This window comes from Oenanthe melanoleuca, chromosome 2 (assembly GCF_029582105.1).
Source record: "Oenanthe melanoleuca isolate GR-GAL-2019-014 chromosome 2, OMel1.0, whole genome shotgun sequence".
NCBI classification, from domain to species: domain Eukaryota; kingdom Metazoa; phylum Chordata; class Aves; order Passeriformes; family Muscicapidae; genus Oenanthe; species Oenanthe melanoleuca.
In genome coordinates this window covers 122386876-122408878 of record NC_079335.1, presented here as the reverse complement: position 1 = coordinate 122408878, position 22003 = coordinate 122386876, and the positions used below count along the sequence as shown (strand labels likewise).

The 22003-nt window shown below is 35.2% G+C and overlaps 1 protein-coding gene across 4 annotated transcripts in view; it reads left to right on the top strand.

The window, feature by feature from the left end:
• Positions 1–22003, top strand: part of PHF14 (PHD finger protein 14) — a 157793-nt gene that overhangs the window by 75077 nt on the left and 60713 nt on the right. Inside the window, exon 17 of one of the 4 annotated variants that reach the window (XM_056482925.1) lies at positions 19603–20892. The exons of the other annotated variants lie outside the window; for them this stretch is intronic. Coding sequence (XP_056338900.1) covers positions 19603–19615 — 13 coding nt within the window. The 3' untranslated portion in view covers positions 19616–20892. Of the gene's footprint in view, positions 1–19602; positions 20893–22003 lie in introns of those variants that run through there. 4 annotated transcript variants of the gene reach the window in all.

Genomic DNA, 22003 nt, shown 5'->3' with positions numbered 1-22003 from the left:
TTTTCCTAAACATTTACCCTTGAATGTTTTTTTTTTTTTTAATTCTTGTCATTTGAAGAAATGTGTTTTGAATATTTTCTTGTGGAAATGAGAAACAAGCAGTTTAAGAATTTTGCCATGCTGTCTTGAGTAATGTTTTAAAGTTACAGATAAATATTTAAGCCTATCACAAATTTCATCTTGAAAAAGGCCTAGAAATTCACTTAGTTCTGAGAAGAATGGTTGTGGAAAGAATATGCAAGAAAAAAAAGAAAAGCTTATGTTTTCTTCAGGAATATGAAGAAGCTCTTAACAAAGACTAATATGTTTCTCTTTTCTTTTTCATATCACTGGCTGTAACAATGCAAAGGTCAAGCGTGAATTAATGTGCAGTGCTTTGATTAACTAGCTGAGTTCATCCCATTCCCTCCCACTCCTTTCCTTACCCAGTTGTCAGTTAAACTAAGTATGGTGATGTTACTGTACTGCATGTGCACTTACTGCTGAGGAACAGGAGCACTAAATCCCTCTAATTCTGACTTTGACATCTGACGTGATGTTGTATTGGGGAAATAGGCAGTAAAGTGTAAGCTGACATTGGAATATGGTGTAGTAACTGACTTTTACCATTGCACATAAACAGAGTAATTATTCTAAATCATAGCATCACTTTCAGATGGATAACCACTAAAATCACTGCACTGTGGTTTCCTGAAAATGCCACAATCCTTCACCTGCCAAATTAAGCCCAGGGAGAGCAGCCATCGGTAGTGCCTGCACAGTTATATAGAGGGATGAGCCCTGAACCAAATGAAAAGATGTTCTGAAAGAACAGTAACCTTTCCCATGATGTGCACATTTTCCATTACATTTCTGACACAAAATGCTGTGAAATGATTTAATGTTGGCATTTTGTTTTGCTGACTTTTGCCTTTCTTATTAAAAAGAAACAAAAGTTAGGTTAGGAAAGTAGAGGGAAGGTGGCCAAGCATTTGAATTCTAATACAGAAATCTCTGCTTTAAAGACAAAACCAAAAGCATTCTAAATATACATTGTTTCTGAGATTGGATTGTACATATTTTGGGGAAGAATATCTCCAGTGTCAATATTGAACACCTTGATCTGTAAGGTTAATTTATGTTGCTGCTTTGCAATAATCACATACCAAGTATGCTAATTCAGTAAAGTATCCTTTCTAATTAACAGTCACAGAAATCTTACACATCAGCAATATAACATAGCACATGCAGTACACTTATTTCTGCTTGTCATTTTTGATGTATGTTGCTAGAAGTGATTGTAGAAGGGAGCAAACCATGAGCAGACATGATACAATGAAAGGTCAACACTTGTCACTTGGAAAAGGATAAAATTTTATTGAGTGAGGAAACGGAGTGTCTCTCCATTCATGCTGTACAGGAGCTTGTCTGCATCTAAAGTAATACATGTAAGAATACTGAGACAGAAGAATTACTTGTCTAAAGTGTGGTTCATGCATCCTTTGGCAGCTTTCTATTTCATGTTTCAGAACTGATGAAAGGCTTTGCTTGTTTCTAGCACAGTATACAATTTTATCTTTGAAAAACACAGATTTTGCTTTTGTTTTCTTAAGGTTATGTGAAGTTTTCTTGGCACCTCATTTATTTTATCCTTATCACATCCAGTTTCAATTTATTGGAAGATGATTCTTGTATTTGAAAGTTACTGTTTCCATGAAGGGGCATCTAAATATATATAAAATATTTCATTTTGCAGTCACTGAAAATAAACATAGAATTTTGATTATACAGTAACTTACTTGAAAAAAAAAGTGTATGTTGGAGTATGTTTTCTGTCACATTATTTAATGGTTAACAAAAAGCCATGCTGGCTTTGACATTCAAAATAGTCTTAACTTCTGGAAAGATAACCTCAGTTTGTTGTAATTCAAATATTTGTAACTAAAAGTGAAACACTAGCAACTAACTCTCCCTTTTCCTGAAAACTAATGTGTACACTTGGATTTTAAAAGTAGGATGTGTCTTGGAAAAACTGTGTGGCATCTGATAGTTCTTCAGGACTTCATAAAAGCTTCAGCATCTTACATATGCTAAAGCAGTTTTAAGGAGGTTGTTTTTGGTTTTGTTTTTGAGAGGAAAACAAAATTGCAGTGATAGCCAAAGGTGAAAATGATACCAATACCTAAAAGTTGAAGCATCACTCAGTTTTAGCATGAGAAAATAAAAAACTTATATAATTCAGTGATAGTACTGGACTGATAGTTAAAATATTAAATTCTAAAATATATTGTTGTAATAAAAACTAAAATAATTGCAAAAATCCTAATGGCAGTAAGCTAAACAATAGAATTTGTTGGTGTTTATTTGGCCATAATATGTAAGCAATAATTTCAGAGCTGTTTCTTACAAAGGACTATTAAAAGTGAAATAGATGTTATGAAATTGTTCTGGCAGCCTTTAGATGTTTGCTAACAATTTAATACAGCAATAAAAGCTAGCAATAGCAGCACCAAAATTGCATAGCAGAAAGTTGATTATAATTTGGTAAGAAAATATTGTATGGATTAAAGTGCTCACTTCAGTGTAAACTGTGGACAGAGTTTATCCTTGGGTTTAAAAATCTCATAAATTTGAATAGCTTTTTAAAGTGTTCTTGTTAGTAAAAGTCAGAGACAAATTATGCCTTGTGCTGATGTTGCTGCCTAGGGAAATAGTGGAGAGGAGTTAAATTTTTTATTCTGTAAGTATTCCTGTATTAAGCCTTCCCAGGACTCAAAATGGAAGTCTGTTTGGACCTTGTGGTACAAACTTCTTATTTAGGTATTCCCATCTCTGCTCAGCATTCCATGTGAATAAAACATAAAAGCTAATGGATGGGACTCATGCCTGCACTTTTGCATCTAACTGGGAGCATGCTCATTAGCACAACCAAGTGTGAGCACAGACTTCTGGTTTGTGCCCAGAGAAAGGCAAATAAAGTAAACAAAAAGTTTCATCTCTAAACTGTGTCTTTATGAAATTGTGAAATCCATGGTAATTATGAATTTGATTCTCATTTCCTTTGTAGGGCTATTTCTGAGGGAGAATAATCCATATGCATTTCTGAATTGTGTGTCCTTTAACTTGTATAGAAACTCTGAGTACACAAGGAGGTTTGTGAAGAATTTTCTGGAAGTGAAGTGTCCTTTATAAATGCCTATTGAACTTGACACTAAGTAGATGGAACAGAAAATACAGCTTCTTTATTTGTCAGGGATCTGTACAAGTCCATAGAAATTTTTTATTTGAGAACCTCAACTGGTTCTGAGCCATTTAGGATATTAAATTATATTTCTATTTAAATTATTTATATTTCTTAAAATATTTTGAGAAAAAGGTGAATATATGGAAGTGCTGCCTAAAACTGATCTTCTAGGAAACTGAGAAAAGGAAGCAAGACAAAAGAAGGGCTATGAAGGGAGAGAGTAAATGAGTAATGAATAGAGGACAAACCAGTTTGCAGATTCTGTAAACTTTGAAGTAGTGAACAAAGATCTGAAATTTCACATGAAAGCTAGAAGAGATCCAGTCTGGACCCTGCTGGGGACAGCTTCCTGGCAGTGCATTTTCTGTGTTAGCATTTCATGGTGCAAGAGTTGAGAAGAGGAGAAGTTAAGTTACTTGAGAATGGTTTAAAATGTGGCAAAAAAATAAGCCTTGAAATAGAACAATTGATTTTTAGACATGTTGAGAAAGAATAACAAACAGGATTCATTAACAGCATGAGAATTGGTGTCAAGGATAACCTTATTTGTTGAGCTATTTCCTTCAGGATTGAAGACCATTTCTTAATAAATGACATGAGAAGAAAGGAACTTTTAGATTTTTTTTTCCCCTTGAAGCTTGAACTGCCACAGTGTATGAGTTTATGGAGGAATGTTAAGAAAAGCACTTGAGGAAAAAATACTTACAATGTCCTCTTTTGAAAGAAAATGTAATATCTGTTAAGAGATTAAGTTTGTGTGAGTAAAATCAGTAGCTAGTTTTGGTAGTCATATTGAATGATTAGAATAGTAATATTTATTTGAAGTTTCTCTACATTTTGGAGAGAATGTGTAACTACAGGTATGTAAAAACTGCAAAAGCAGCAATTTAATGTCTGAAAATGCAAACCAGATGAAAAGAGGAAAAATAAAAGTGCTACTTTGTCATAGTAAAAATTGTTTAAATTTACATAAAAACAGCCTCTCTGCTAGTATGTACTGACAGTTCTTTTAATAACACTTGCTGTGAAAAAGAGATAAGAAAACCAGTGGGCTTTTAAAACTCTAGTGGTAATCTTAGTTTTTCACATTAAAGAACAATAAGTAAACTGCAGGACTTGAATTTTCTTTAATTTTGAAAGGTTTTCTAAATAATTTCTGCTTTTGTTAAAAATGGAATCACAGAATGCTTGAGATTGGAAAAGACCTCTAGAGCTGGTCTGGTCCGAGCCCTGCAAATTGAAACAAGTCAGATAGAGCGTGTTACTCAGGTTGGATTTTGAGTATCTCCAGGGATGGAATGTCTGCAGCCTCTCTGGACAGTTTGTTCTGTTGCTTGTTCCTCCTCAGAGTGAAAAAAAATAATTCTTATGTTCCTATACTTTATTTCAGCTTTTGCCTGTTGGCTCTTGTCCTTTCACTAGGCACCACTAAGAAGTCTGGCTCTCTTTGCTTCCCCTAACAGCTATTTACACCCTGAGAAGATTCTCACTGAGCCTTCTCCAGCCTAAATACTCTCCAGCCTTAGCCTATTTTTGTATGACAGATACTCTTCATACTCCTTTTGTTGGAGTTAGTCCAATATCTCCATTGTGTGTTTTGTCCTGAGGAGCCCAGAGTTGGATGCAATGTTCTTGGTGTGGTTCCACCAGTTCTGAGACAAAAGTATATTTACTGTCTTAAAACCATTAAAAAAAAATTCTTCTATTGTAAATAACAAGTAAAATTTAGTTTTTTATAAAAGAAACGTCTTCCTGTAGTCAGTATAGTGAGTCATTAAGAACACTCATGAAGAACAAGAAAATAATTTTGCTTATTAAATTCATATCTTGGGGATGTCATGTCATAGCTGTAGTTTGTAATTGCAATTTAAAAGGTGAGTTCATTCAGCAGCATTCTTGAGAATTACCAGTGCTAAGGCTTAGAGTTTTCCAGTGGAAGTTTCATCTTAGTGAAAGGTTCCACTGTGTAAGTTCAGATAAGACATCCACAGTTCCAATCCCTTCCTCTTCTCTTTGAAAAGTGCAATTTTAAAATGCATTTCTAAATTCACCACATTGAAATATCACCCCAACAATAGCTTTCAGATCAACCTGTCAAATTGCACTAAAAAAGCTGTATCATGTAGCATGGCAGCAGACTGAGACTCCTAAAAACTCAGAAAACTCAACTGTGAACGGTCTCTTTGCCAATTCTGCCAACCCCAGAAAATAATAAATAATGTCATAGCTAAAACTCCACACTTAGCTAAAAAAGGAGTTAGAAGTGTGAGGAGAGGAAATCTAGTGGTGTTGTACTAGAAGGATGAGATCCCTTGTGAGGGATGGAGAACATGAGGGCAGTAGGATTGTCAGCCTTTAAGTTATCTTTGCATCTCTTGTGGTGGGTACTGGAGTACCCCACAGAGTGGGATAGTGGATGCAGTTTTTACACATGCTAAGAGTTAAGATTTCCACTCCCTTAATTCCAAGCAAAACTGGAAGTGCTGGAATACTAGGAGCTGGCTCTCTGTGGAGTGATGGAAGAGTACTGACAGCAAGGTTTTTTCTTCTATAGATCCTTATTCCTTGGAGACCTGATCTGAACAGTATGTGCCATTGATTTCTCATCTACACCAAAAATATTGTGGCCTCTTTTAACACTGTAGGTAGAAGCTTGTGTCTCTGAGTTAGAAGGGACCCACAAGGATCATCAAAATCCTACTCCAGGTCCTGCACAGGTGGCCCCAAGAGTCACACCATGTGCCTGAGAGCATTGTCCAAACGCTTCTTGAGCTCTGTCAGGCTTGGTGCTGTGACCACTTCCCTGGGGAGGCTCTTTAAAAGACTTATTTTGAAACTGCATTTAATATTATATGTACTTAATTCTATTTAAGTTGAATGAGAACTATTAAGTTCTTATTATCTCATTCCCATTAAAAAAATACATTAATATTGCATTGAAAACTAGTTTCACTGACAAGATGCCTCAAAAATTTGTCATGCTTCCTTCATTTTTGCACTTAAATTTGTATTAAACCATATCTGTGATTGGATAGTTAATTGTTTTCATTATGAAGACTGATAAAATTCTGAAATTAAGCAGTACAGTATTTTCAGTATAAATCCATGTTACAGATTTTTGAAGTAGGTTTCCTCTGATAGTTACATGTAGAAAGGTTCATGTGAAGCTGGTGGGTTTTATAAGTTAAAGTGATAAAGTTCAAAACATAACTTTAGACACCATAAACCAAATTTATGAGTTGACAATTAGCTTAATAAAGACATTTAATGAGTAAGTTGAAGAAAAGGAAAAATATTTAATATTGCCTCAGTTGTCTTTTTCAGTAGCTTGAGTGTATTTACGTTTTCTGCCAGCCCCAGGATTGTATTAGAGTGTTACGTGTTATTTTTAATTTTGCTTTTTTGTGAGACATATAAACAATTTTCATTGTTCACACAGCCAAAAGATTTCCTTCTGTCTTGGCCACCAGGCCTTTGGGAAAAATAGAGCTTCAACTTCTGTTGGTCATTGTATCTGAGACTTTCTATGTCTTTGTCAACAAGGGAAAAGAACCCCCGGAATTAATTAAAGAAGTCATTGGCGAATGAACTAAAAAATGTTTGCCTTTTTTTTCAAGAGCACTTTCTTATGAAAATTTGGTTCTTCTTTCAGAATGTTAGCTTCAATTAGTTTATTTCAAATTCATGCTATGATTTTTGTTTCTGAATTAGGCAAATCTAACCACTCTATTCCATCAAGAGTGATGGATTATGTGTATTCTATACAATGACTGTGTTATAAAATATTGACTCACAGGCAGCAAAAAGAGAAATAGGAAAATGATCAAGCAAAATGTCCATGACTGGAACTTAGCAAAGCTTACTTTCTGGGATTTTTTAAGTAGCATTGATACAGATGAAAATTAGCTACACTGGGCAGAGGTAATAATTGTGGTACCAGACCCCACATTCAGTTTCCTATTGCAAAACCTGTAAAAATTTGTAAAGCTTTAGTCATTTGGACTCAGAATTCTTCATGTCTCCTGTGTATCTTTTAGGCTGGATGTTTTCGGGCAACATTTTTAAGGAGAGATTTGAATAAGTGTACTGTCTTTCCCAGGTGTCCCTCACCCCATACCTTTAAGAAGAAAAGTGAATTGAAGTCTTTGATCAGTAAATTGAATTTTGGCAAAGACCTCCCTTTCCCAAGGACAGAGGAGGAATTTATTCATGTCAATTTGATGAAATCTTGGAAAAGGGAAGCTTTGAAGGATATTGTGAGAGAAATAATTCCCTCATAACTATCAGACTCATGGTATGGCAGGTTTTACATCATTTGTCATTGTGCTTAGAGTGTGCTGTGGGCTGAGTGCACTTACCCCTACAGTTGGAGTTGCTACAAGACATGCAGGGAACAGAAATGTGGATTGAGAAGAAAGATGTTGAGGACATTATCAATGACTGGTAATGCTGCACTAGATGAGAAGAGTAAAGTGGGACAGTGAGTATGGAGAGGTGTGTGACTCCCTTCTTCTGGGTCAATTTTGTCATTCATAGAGAGATGTGAGCAGGATGTGCAGAGCTCAAGAATCTCAAGAAGCTCAAGCAATCACATAGTCACTTGTAATGAGGAGTAGCATTTTGCTAGGCTAAGCTTCAGAATGAGTATCTCACCCAGTGCTGATGTATCTTTGCTGGTCAGGCAGTCTTTGGTTAGGTAAAGGTATTTCAGCCTCTGCCACTCCTTGGACCAGGCTGATGCTTATCTAGCTGAATTGCCATCCTTGGATTCTCCACTGTAATCTCAGAGGGTTTAATGTTCATGGGGGTTTTTTATTGGGTTCTTTTTCCTTTTTTTTTTTTTTTTTTTTTTTTTTTCTTTTTTTTTTTTTTTTTTTTTTTTTTCGCTTGAGTCACTACTCTGTACCATTTCATATCAAAAGACATGATGAAATTTCTTAGTCATCTACCAGAGTTTAGCATTTGTACCATACACTTGTTTCTTCTGTAAAGCTAAGCCAAAATCTTGCAGATTTGCTGTAGGAAACAGGGCCTTGGGTTACAGACAGACAAACCTTAGAGCTGTGGTTGTCTGGTATGGCCCAGTACTGAGATCATGGACTAGGACTGGAGAAGGACCTGAGTTTGAGTGGTAAATATTAAAAAAACAGAATTTAAATGGTGTGCAGAGGCAGCAAAATCCAGACTATTCAAACTTCAGAATGTGAGCAAAGTTGGACTGATGAGAGAAAAAAGAAAATCATGTGGATAATAGTCAGAGGAGGGGAAATACTGAAACTCTCTAAAGAATCAGGGAGGGTGGTTTTGAATAAGAATCCTATGTAAAAATGAGAAGTTTTCTATGGTCAAGACAAGTCAGTGATGCTGAAAGAAGGAGTGGGTGACTGGAAAATGACATCTTAGTAAATTCTCAGCTACTTCATTGTTATAGGCAGCAGAAGATACTTATGATTGCAAAATTACAGGATTTTTACTGATTAATCAAAACATTTTCAAAAGTAGCAAAGAAGTATTTATTACAAATGAAAAAAAATAGGTAAGCATTAATTAATAGGTTAATTAATTTATTACTTAAATTAATTGATTAAATTAATTAAAAAACAATGCTAAAGCATAATTAGCATTATTTATATAGTTGCAGTTCCAATGTATTTATTTTCAATACTTTAAAACTCTTTATTCTAAATGCAGGAAAATGTTGGTGTATGACTTAATTAATTGTATATATATTAATCAGCAACCTTTCATAAAAAAGGGGTTTTTTTCTAAAGTTCCATGTTTTGTTAGATATTTTCCTTGGTATTACATGCTGTCATTCATCTATCTTGACCTGTTAAATAAAAAGTAGATGAAGTAGTCAAGTAGTTTGGAATATTTTAATTTTTCTCTGTTTCCCTCTGTTATCCAAAACTGAATAGGAAAGCAGAGATTTCAGAAATTAGTAAATTACTGTCAAAGATTCAAGTGCTTTCCAGTATTCTGAAAACAAGTTCTCCAACTTCTTTGTATCCATCATTTTTATCTTTTTTCTGCCTGTCATTCTGATGGGTTGATGGATTCACATTATGTGTTATTTTCTTCTAGAGAGGAAAAAATAGTGAATAGTATGAGGGAACAAGGGCATTTCAGAATGACTATGACCACTAATAAGACAAAAGGCTAAATCTACTCTGTAGTTCCAAAGTCATGCAGGATGATAAACAATTTACAAAATTTAAATTTAAACAAATTCTTTTATTTCATATTTTTTCCCAAATTCAAGTCTTGAAGGTAGAAATTGATGTAGATGCATTATTTGAAATGTGTTTAAACCTGCTTTTAGTTGTTTTTAAAAGTTATTTGATTTCACTTGGACTTAAGATCTGACATCTTTTAGAGGGAACCAGTGTTACTGATCTGACAGGAAGGGCCCAACAACAGCAGTAACAAAAGTTTAGGAAAATGGTAAAATTGATTATCAAATGCAGTAATTTGATTCACCTTATGCCCAGCATGATACAGAGTGAGATATCCCTTCTTCCTACTGGTTTCATTTGGTTTAGGTTTGTTTCATACAGATTTTACTGCCAAGACATGATATAGTGAGAATATGTATCTCCAAACAAATAACTGTTTTCCTATCTACAAAGGTAGTTCTATCTCATGACTCAGTTACACTTCATGCTTTATCTAGATTAGGTTTTTGATGTACCTGCTGAAAGTAATATTCAAGAATACAGTTGTGTGATAAAGACATTGCAAAAAATCTGCATAATATTTTACTTAACTTTCATTTTTTGTCATGATGAAATAATTTTCTTAAGGGTCCTTTTTTATATTATTTAAGAAAAATCTTAAGTAAGCATGTTACAAGGGACGTTGTGGTATTTGATTTCAGTGAACTTTTTTAGTTCTTTTGGAAGTGATTTATTCAATACTTAGCACAGAGTTTCACAAATATAACATCTTAGTGCACTGTTCCAAAACTTTTGGCATGGCCTAAAATGCTTTTAATTAATTGCTTTTAATATATGATACAATTTATCTTTGTTGCTTTTACTATTTATGTATTATGTCTGAATTTTATTTGCATGCATTCAGCATGGTATAGACAAACTATGTTAAAACAAATGTTGTTCTAAGTATATTTTCTAAATAGTCCTTTTCAGGAGTGCTGTACAATGCTTTTAGTATTTAGCTTGATTATGGAATAATACAAATGCATCCATTGTTTATACCTATTGGTTAACTTCTGACTTCTTTTGAGTAAAACTATTACTAAATTTTGCATGCTTCAGGACTAGTTTGAAAGAAAGTCATAATTTCTTTTTTTTTGTGCATTTCAGAAATAGCCCATTTCCACTTAGAGACCTCTTACCTTTTTAAAAAGTTTTAATACTGAAGACTGAAAATTAACTATGAAATTATAATGTATTATATTAAATGTTTGCTTTGTAAGTTAAGCTTTTCTGCATCTGTCAATCAACTTGAGAAACTTCATGACTGTTAAAAAAAAAGTCCAGTGTTAAGATGCTTATTTTAAAATACAGGTATTGTATGAGCTGTTCAGGTGGATGCATTGCATTTCCCTACATTTGTTTTCTTACTCTTTGTTTGTAAACATATCAATGAAATTTGTCTTTAGGCCACTTTATGTGTAAATCTTTTTATAGTGGAGTTGTAAATACAAATGAATAATTCTAGTTTTCTGTGGGTTTTTTGGCTTTTTGTTTGTTTGGTTTTTTGCTTTGTTTTAATTTTGGTTGGTTGGTTGAGCTTTTTTGATGGCTACCAAAATGCTGTAGATGTACTTCCACTTAGAAACTTATGTGTATAACCTCTTCTGTCTTTCATTTGGTGAAATCCTTATAGTATCTATGTTTCAGTAGAATATGAAATCACCTGTCAGTCTTAAGAAGAGGGCCTTTGATATGACTAATACCATTGAATTTTAAGATGGCATCAAGGGCACAATATTTTACAATTTGTGCACAACAAGACTGATTATAAATCAGTCTTGGATACCTTATATAGTATGCTATTGTCTTACAGTCAGATACTGTCTGTAAGAGGGCTGGGAAGGAAATTTCTTATCCCTTGTAACTGGCAGAAATCCACTACTTACCCATGCACTGGGCATCACAGGATTTTATTCAGCATCTTGGCTTCCCATCCTGACCACAGGAATTGATAATGCTTTCTAATACTGGAAATGAAAGCTTTTAGAATACCTAGAACAAATTACCATAGCTTCTTATTTGTTTGTTCCCACAGAGCTGAGGCATAAGTACCCCTGAGCTCACTGTGTAATTCCTTGTACTGAGAAGGCATCTGCTGATGTCCCCTCTAAACCACCTAAGCTGCAGGTTGTGGCTGTGAGCCCTTGTGGTGAGAGCCCTCCCACTCTCAAGTAAAGAGAGTTTGGTAGCACTGTCAGCCCTAAAATCAAAGAATCACAGAGTGTTCTGAGCTGGATGGCACCCTCGAGGATCATCTAGACCAGTCCCAGCCCTGTACAGGACCATACCCAAGAATCACACCGTGGGACCCGAGAGTATTGTCCAAACTTTTTGAACTCTGCTGGATTTGGTGCTGTGACCATTTCCCTGGGGAGCCTGTTTCAGTGCCCAACAGCCCTCTGGGTGAAGAATATTTTTCTATTATGTAACTTAAACTTCCCCTGACACAATTTCAGGCCATTCCTTTGGGTTCTGTCACTGGGCACCACGGAGAAGAGAGCGTGCCTCTCCCCTTCACTAAGAAGTTGTAACTTGTCTCCCCTCAGTCTCCTCAAGGCAGAGCAGACCAAGTGACCTCAGGCACTTCTGTTATGGCTTCTCCTCCAGGCTCTTCACCATCCTCATAGCCCTTCTTTGGACACTCTCTAACAGTTTAATGTCTTTCTTACAAATTTTGGCACCCAGAACTGCCCCCAGCACTCAAAGTGAGGCTGCCCCAGCTCAGAGCAGAGAAGGACAATCCCCTCCCTCGTTGCCTGGCTGGTGATGCTGTGCCTGATGCACCAGTTCTCTCTCCCCTGGCTCCCTGGACCACTTTGTTACTGCACAGCATCCAGAGCTCAAGCTATAACCTTCTGCTCTTCGACTCCAGCTGGCTTTCAACCTATTCATCCAGCCTTGTTTTTAAATTGATAAGGAAAATGATGTACCAGAGCATTATGTTGGACACCTTTTGGTGTGTTGCAGCCATTGCTCTTCCCTCTTTGATAGTGCATGTCATTTGTTGTTTCAAATACCAGCAACCCCTCTACCCTTACTAAATCTTTGCTGAGTGTTCTCAGTTACTTTCATGTATTTGACAGTGGATCCCTTGATCCTTACTAGTACAGGGACAAAGCTTAGCAGCCCATGATTTCCTAGGTAATCCTTACTATAGTTTTTTATTGTTCATATCTCACCTCTTTTAAATGGGCTTGTCTTAGCATTTTTCAGTTTTCAGAGTCCTGCCTTGGCTGTAATGGTGCTTCTTAGATCTTACACAGGAGTCTGACAGAGATAACAAACATCCATTTCAGAAATATTGAATAATTCCTGTGGACTGGGGTGTATCCAAATGGACTAGACCTGTACTTGCTGCTTTCCTGCTTTGGCTGTCCTGTATCCCGTGTCACTCTGTAGGCGTGGGGTCTGAGGCCAGGTTTTCACCGTGCTTGCTGATGAATTGAGCTCAAAGGCCCCTTCTGCTTTACTTCCCTGAGCTCTGAGTAAATTTTCTTTTAAAAATCATGCCCCTTTCACTTGGCAGCTTTCCCTTTTACAGCTTCCTGCAGGATTCAGCCTATCGGTGACTTCGACAAAACAATCCAAAACAATTCCTCTTCCAAAGTCATGATTGAGCTTTTTGTGGTCTTCCATATGGAGAAGTAGTAAATTCTTTTCTAAATTTAAACCATAGCAGTGGTAAGAGATTGTACTTGCACCTCACTTTGTTCTCTGGAGTCAATGTTCCAATCACCCATAAAGGGTCACTAGTGCCATTAGTATTTTCAATCTAATTTTTAAATAAAACTGGATCATAATTATCATAATTGATTTCTTAAGCATAGGAGCAAGTGCATTACAGGGTTTCACTTGCACTGTGTAATATACAGCAGCTTGATGAAGTTCCTTGTAATCCTGTAGAGACTTTTGATTGTCCCACAGTAGAACTGCTACAGCTTTAAGGTTTCTGGGAGTGGGAGTTTTGAGAGGGAAAAACCTGTATAAATATATTTGAGAATAATTTACTTTGAAAGGAAGTAAAAAAAAGCCCCTCTCCTAGTTCTGAATCTGTTTTAGACTTGTGCTTGGTAGAGCAGCAGAGCAAGAAACCAGAATTCCTACTTTGGCTTGTTTTGTAGCATTTGTGATAGTCAGATTTTAACATATTGGAGTTACACAAAAGATTCTAAATACTTCACAGATAGCAATAAACTGTCAATAACTGATGGGTAGTTTAAGGGCCTGGGGGCCTGTAGTTTCACTGAAAACAATATGAAAACTCTGCAGTCCAGTGACTTTGGTTTTGACTGTCCAGTGGTGAAACAAATGGTGAAGTGAAATTTTGATTTTTCTGACAGAGTTCATTCATACCCGCTGATGAAGAGACATCCCAATAAATTACTTAATCTACTTTTCTGTAAAAATAAATAAAATAGTATTATATAACAATAACAACTTTAGACTTTATTTTATATATTGAAATGGAAAAATATCCTCCAGACTTTTTTTTTATTTTAAGACACTTTATTCAGGTTTTTTATTTCAAAATAATATTATAACCTAATTTATTTTATTATATGGCTCTGCTAGTTAAAATGCTTCTCAGAGTGTGGTCTGTAAATAATAGCAATAATAAGCAAGTTCTGTCTTTGAAGAAAGTTTAGATTTTTATTTCTAATAAAATATTTATAAGATTAATGGTGTGCTAGTATATTTATACAGTTTTTAAGAAGGGGTACAAAGTTCTCACATTAACAGAAACAGAGTGACAGTACCCATGATACAAAGCTGTGTAATATATAAAATGTACATATTCTTATTGTGTTTATGCTTTTGAATTTACTGATAGATGATGTCATAATTACTTACGTTCTTTGGAACAAGTAATTTTACAGAGAAGGTACTCTGTATCAATTACTGTCAGCAGAACAGATGCCCTGGGATCAGGCAGGCAAAGTGATTGGTGGAGAGGGTCAGTTGTGTTTTCTCTGGAAGTGTTTGTGCAGGCATGTCTGGTGTGCATGTTGCTTCGGAGTGGCCTGAATGTTGCTGCTCTTATAGACATCTGGAAACGCTTAAAATCTGGAAGTAAAATAAATAGTGAAATTGAGCAGAACTATCATCTCCTGTGATACAAAAAGTTGGGCAGTCAGTGAAGGACTGGCAGCTGATCTTTAACTCCATTATCAGTGCTCATTAAATTACCAGAGGAAAGATCACATTTGTGTCTAATCCAGCAAGTCACATGTTTGTTAGTCAAGCATGTTTTATGTGCACAGACAGCATAAGACTAAAGACTGGGTGAATAGAGGGCAACTTAGTTGACCTGTCAGCTACCTATTGCTGGAAACATCTATTGCCACATCCTGATTCAGTTTCATTAGCATATAATGATGATTACATTATTCATCAATACTCCTCCCAAAGCTTTGTAACTCCCTATATATGGCTTTTTTTCTCCTTAGGTTTTATGCAGTAAAAAATTAACATAAATTGTGAGGTTCCTCATGGTACGCTTATTTTCTGTTAAAACTATGGAAAACCATCCTTGTATAGGAAGACTTGATTTCATATATAACATAACCATTTATTAATTATTATGCTTATTGCATACCAAGCAAGTTTTTTTTTTTTTTTACTTTTAAATGTAAGTATTCAACTGAAAATAAGTACAGTCTAATACAATGTAGATTACATGATACTGAGCAATTGGGGTTGAGAATTATTTTGTACTGCCATATGCCTTTGTGTTATACAAACCCTAACAATATTTTCAGTTTGTAATAATAATGATGATAAACACAGTGTTCTGTGATCTGTTTTTCTACTTACATAATACATATGCTGGCATTCACAAGACTCAATTGAATTAATGGGTTGGCATTCAGTTGAATGTATTTTTTTTGCAGTGAGTGCAGAGATTAAACTTGAAAATAGGCTCCTCATGCTCATTCAAAATAATAGCAGGGGGAAGGAAGAGTTTTGCTTTAAGTGGAAAAGGATAGTCACTCCTTGCAGTTAAGCACTGAATCGGATAGACACAGCTGCAGAGGCAAGATATGCATTGCAAAAACAGATCAATTGGAATCAGTCCCATCCAAATGAAATTACATCACTCAATAACCTTCCTTTCAAGCCATTGAAGTCTTCTGGCCCAGATTTCTCTTGTCAAGTCACTGAGTTTTGCCAATGATTAAAGTATCTTGAAATTGCTTCGATAACATCAGGGACCTTGTTGTGACAAGGTCTGTAAATGCAGTCATTTGAAAGAGAAAGCTGGGTTTCATGTAGAGTATTGAGTGTATTGACTGGATATTTTTCATGGCTTCTCAGAAGCTGATATTCACAAAGACAGTACAGAATGAAGGAAAATGACATATCCTATACAAAAGAGTAAATAAAATATTGGTATCATATATGTGAAATGCTTTCATTCAGTAGTAAAAGTATAATTTTCCTCTGAAGTAGTTTGAAAGTGTGTTCTTGTTTTGAAGTGGGCATAGAAGTACTCGGAGAGCAGAATTCTGTAAATCAAGACAGTCAACATGTTTATGCAGTGACCAGCTCTAAATGTTATTTTTGTTCCCATGTGACAGTTACTAAGATAAAGCAGAGCTCTTCTGTTCCAGTGGTACCTCAGATGTTGTGATCTTTTGTCCTGCAGATAACTTTTGTACAGGCTAATCAGTGTATATATTAGCAGATATAAATCTGTAACCGTTCAGGAAGCCTATATTAATATTTATAACTTGATCAATACTGAGAAAATTAGCAATGTCTAGAAGGCACATTGCTCATCACTGTTTCCTGGTTTGGGGTTTTTTTTCCTTCTAAAGAGCTCAGTAGCTCTCATCCACTTAATAGAGCTGTTGGGTACACATTAATTTCTGAGATGAGGTGTGCCTTGAGCAGCCTAAATTTTAAAAATGCATATTACTTATCATCTTTACCTCATTAAAGTTATTTGCAAATACCCCAGATTCCTCTTTAGGCTTTGCAGACTTAACCTGGTGGGAGAGTTCTGATTTTTCAGAGCTGGTAAGGTCCACTGAAGCAGCTTCTTGCCTTCAGACCCTTGAAGATAAACTGATTTTACATTTTGGTTGAAAATGTGTTTTTACTTGTGCCCAGTTGGCAGCCAGAAACATTGCTCTTACAACAGCTATTTAACCTGATGAAGGCAAGTATTAAAATGACTAAAAAAGAACCAGGATCAAAACTGCTGACACAAGCATTACATTTGTCTGTGATACGAAATTTGCCATGTCTGTTACACAAATGAGAAGAGCAGAAAATACTGAAATAACTTGTAGGGTTTCTTGTCCTATGAAGTCTTTTGAAAATGAAATCTGCACATACTCCTAGACACCCAGCCTTTACATAATATTTACTTAAGTGAGGAAGCAGATGACAGCCGTGTCTGGTTAGGGAGGATAGAGATTGGTGTGTTTCTTCCTCTTTGTACCAGTATTTGAAGGAATTTATAATTTATAATTACTTTTTGTCCTGGATTGAAGGAGAGCTGATAGAGACCAATTCTTCTAAAGGACCAAATATGCAATTGGGAACCTTCCTGTTCAAAGCATCTATTATGGTGTTATCTGTGATGCTTTTTTCTTTCTTAATATTTGTTGCGTCTGCTGGTAAGAGAGGAAGGCTGTTTAGTTTTGCTCACCATCCTTATTTCAGATTCTTGTGCTCACTAAATCCTTTTCTTAAATGAGACTGTAAATATAAACTCAGCTATTGCAGACAACTCTGGGTACTTCAGTCAGTAGAAATTTGAGTGGATGTACAGGAAAGGGAGCAGTTCTTTGGTTGAGGAAGGGTTGGCAAATGGTGTGTAGGGATGGAAGAAGAGCAGGAGAGACTGGGGCAGGAGAAATGTCATCAGTGTGGGTGGTCTCAGGGCAGCAGTCAGTTACCAGATGAGTTTGCTATTGCATTACAAGAATTCCATTAACTACAATAATTGCAAGCTATTGTATTTATACTTTCATACTCCTTTATCTTTTACTAATCTTTCACTTTCTAGAACAAAAAAAAATATTGTTTAAACAAAGCCAGTAGTGATTCATTAATTAATAATATTTCAAACATGAGAGGGGTGAAGATAACCCTAGAACATGTAAAATAAATGATGTCAAGTTAAATTTTTAATAGAGTAGAAATGGAAAATTTGTCCAACCATTTAAAAAATAATTCCTCTTTAATATATAAGTAAATATTCTAATATCCTTTTAAATATTTTGATATGTTGTTAGCAATAAAAATGCAATACAAAGAAATATTATAGGAGTAACTAGTGCAGGTGTAGGTTACTTGCACTTCCTACCTGATGTCTGTTTTTACAGCCTTACCTAAAGTGCTACAAAATATTCGGATCTTTTCTCAGTGCTAAAAGTTTCCTCTGAGAACTTTGTTTGTGCTTAATTACTTTGAGTTGAGAGCTTATTAAAATTTAACTGATTATTTTATTGGTTCAGCTGTGAAGTTGGTTTTATATATAAAAACATGTTTACATGGTTAAAATTTTTATATAAAAATAATTTAAAAGTAGAAATTTTTATATAAGCACAGTTATATGTAGATATACATGTATGTATACACATATTCACATACTCATTCACTCATCTTGAGAAACCAAGAGAAAACCCCTTGTATTTGAAGTATGGATTGCTGCATTCCTGCCCAAACCTTGCTAGCACAGATGGGACAGCCTGTCACGTTCTGATGGCCTGACTGAAATGGTGCAGCTGCAGCTGCTGGCATTGCTGTGAGAGGGTAGAGGTGGCACAGAGACCATCAGCTTGTCTTGATTGTTCCTGATGCTACCCTTGACTTTCTGCATTTCAGTGTGCACCCGTGTCATCCTCACCCACTGAGGCTGTCAGAACAAAACTAGCTGCTCTCAGTAAGGGAGGGGAATTGTAATGAGAGGACTGTGAAGAGGATTTCTGTCTTACAGCTAAGCTTTCCATCAGTTTTCTTAAAAAGTTCAAAATTGGGCTGTAGAATTGAAGTTCAGGACATCCAATTAAAATTTTTAAATGTGTTTCAAGTAAGAGATGAAGTGAGAATTGAGAGTGGATTTACATGTGGTGCTTCTCACTGTCCCTCTAACTCTTAGACTTAAAATCCTTATACTCAAAACTAAAATTCCCTTGCAAAGAATTCTTGTTTGAACATATGGCAACAAGATGGCTTCTGTTCATCAGACTGTTGCATTTTATCAAACTATGACAACAGTTTCTTTTTTTATTTACAATTCTACTTAAATACATTAAAAAAAAACAAAAAACAAAAAAACAAAACAAAAACAAAACCACTAAATGTGGATGGAGGCTTTTTATTGGACTTTCTTCCAAAATGTATTTGCTCAGCTTAAAGACAACATAGATGTTTTCCTAGTTAAAATCTCACAATGCTCTAAGGTACATTAGTTTGCTGGATGGAAAGTACTCTAAGGAGTTTAAATGCAGAGAATCAGCACTTTAAAATTGTATTGATTTTTTTAAAAAGCGTTCTTGAAAAGTATATATGTCATGAGTGTCAAAAGACAGGAAGTACAAGTAGGAAATGAAAATGCTATGAAGGCTTTGGAATTATTGGCTCAAAGATACTTTTTTCAGAAGTGACTAAAGCCTTTAATGTAATACTGAATTATTACAATTAATTTTGAAAGAAACCCTCCTTTACTTAGTCTTTCCTAAATCCTAAGACTGGTTTTCTTTCAAATGCTATTCTATCAAACAAGCATTTTTTAAGATTCTAACATAGTACCCATGTTTGTGCTTGTAGACAGTCTCAGCTGCATTTCTCTGGGTTGCAGATCTGAGTAAAATACTAGCTTCACAATCAAGCCTACTTGTATTAAATTGTTGCTTTTATGATTTAAAGAAAAAAGAAAATTATCTTCTCTGTCTTGTGGTGGACTGCCTTTGTTCTTTGAGCTGTATTGAGAAAAAGTTATAAGTGCTGTAAGGATGCTATACTTAATTCAGTTTAATGTTTTGACACTTAGAGACTCTTGAAAATTTGGTGTGGGTGTCTAAGTATTTGGATCTGAGCATACACATTGCTTAAATTTAGTGTGATGTTAAAATGTTTCATAAGACAGAGGAGAGCTGCTGTGATCTTTCAATGTTAATATTTTTTTCTTATCACTTTACTGTGTAGATACCCTTCATGAGACACAACTCTGCCACAACTCATCCTCGGAGGCAATCGTGGAAACCTTTTATAATAGGATTTTTAAATGTGGATAAAGCTCTCAATAGAATACCTAAAATAAAGGAGAACAGCTACCTTGTCTCAACTATAAGCTTATTATGACAAAACACTGAGTTTGCTTGTCAGGCTTGGATAGAATGTAATTGATTGGTTTGTTATTTGGACTGACAAGGTAGTTAATTTGCCTGCATTTTTTTGCACTATTCAGGAACATTTTGTATGTGCATCGTTGAAAAATCCTGGATAAATGTCTTGTCAGGATTGTCCTATTAAGTAATGTCTCTTTCCCCTGTGCTTCGTTGGCAAATGATGTTACACAATGCTTGGATTCATTGAAGAGTGACAGAAGCCTGTGGGACTTAAATATTGTGTGTTCCTCTGTGGTGATACTGAAAGAAATAAGCAACGCTTTGCCATCTGCCTGCCACTCTACTTCTATACAGTTTAATAAGAACATTTCTATATAGAACACTGTGTTGTACATAGACCTTACTGTAAAAAGGATTGTTTCCTAAAAAAATAAATGTTCAGTGATAATGAGACCTGTAAAACACTTGAGACTTACTATTCTGAAGGAATAGATTTGCCATGGAAAAATTGATTTTATGCTTATTAGTATGAACTAATTGTTTCTGACTCCAAACACCTGAGTGAATAGAACTACACCTATACTTCTTTCTGGAAATTTTTTTTAAAAATAAGAAAAAATTGGGTTTGTGCAGGCATTTGTTTCATTTGGCTTGCTTCTCTGGCAGTGTTCAGGACAAGCTTATCTCCTCCCAATACAAACACAAACTTGTTTTGTAAGTTGGGGAAGGAATGAAGAAGTGATCACACAGCGTGACAGCTGAGATCTTCGTCTCCGTCCGTATATATCCTGGTAGATGCACACATAGTATTTTGATCTTCAAATGGTACAGATCCTGTTCTTAAATCAGAGTGTTGACATCTTCATCGTTTTCATCTTGAACTTGCTTGGAAAAACTCTGCTCAAATGCAATCACACTTGTAACTTTATGACCTATAATCTTTGAATTTCTTGAGATATGGTGGGTTTTGTCATCTATCAAGGCACGTTTCCATTTTAAAGTATTTTTTAAACTTAAGAAAGAAATTAAATGCTGTAATAAGTAATAGGAGAATATACAAATTTATGTATACTTATCTATGAGTCATATCTTACCAGGGCATTTCATGTTTGAATATTATATTAAATAAAATTAACCTGATGTCTAACACGTCGTTTCATTTTAAAAAGAGGGTGGGAGAATCTGAGTTAAGATTTTTGTTGGAACTATCAGAAATGCTTATCATTCTGTGTTGACAAGACACACAAGGACACCTTATAAATAAAAAAATTTGCACTAGGAAGTAGACACTAATGCAGGAATTTGATCTTTAAAGATCTGTGAATCTTTTCTAGGAAGAAAAGACCCAGGTTTATTGACCACTTGTGCAGTATTCTGAAACTAAAAAGTTGGGTCCAAGTGCTGTATAAGCAAAGGGGGAAAAAAAGATGTTTGCCCAAATATCATGCTGAGTTTATGAAAAAAAAAACAAAACAGAAAAAGGAATGTTTACTGTGATTTATGATCATTTATTAAACTAAAATGGTCTAGGTATTGTGGATAGGAGAGAATGATAAATGTGGCTTATCTTGGCTTTAGTAAGGCTTTCAAAATATTTCTGTGTGTGACATTCCTTTACATAAGTTAGAGATTCTCTTCATCAAGCTGCAATAAAATGTGTAGCTGATTAGGAAAATAAACCAGCTACCTGGTTTTATCACTGTCAAATGGTGCTCAGCTCACTGGGTTCCACTCAGGCTCTCCTGATTCAGTATTATGATATTTTTGCTTTAGACTATTAGGTACTGAAATAAAGTGTTTGGCTGCATTTGCAGGTGATAATAGTAGAATGTGTTAGAATTTAAAAGAAAAATTTAACAAAGTATTCAGGAAAAGCATGCAGTGGAGGAAGTAGAAGGCAAATCACCATTGATTGCATGATTATGATATCAAGAGTGACTTCAGAATTTGTGGGGGACTCTGGATCACAGAACATTGCTCAAACTGATCAAACCTGATACATGCAGAGAGGTGTTGCACTTAATGCATTGAAGTACTCCTCCTGAATATTCAGAGGAATGTTCTGGGTATGTCACCCCTTGAAAAGTCTCAGCTAGCATATCCTGTCCACTTTGGTAAACAGAGAAGGTCCAAAGCAAACTGAACTGGATGATAGGAAGACCACAGGAGATTTGAATAAAAATAGCTTAAAATAATAATTTTTTTTTTTTAAATTTAGTGAAGGTGGGAAATCTGTTTAAAAATACTGAATTAATATA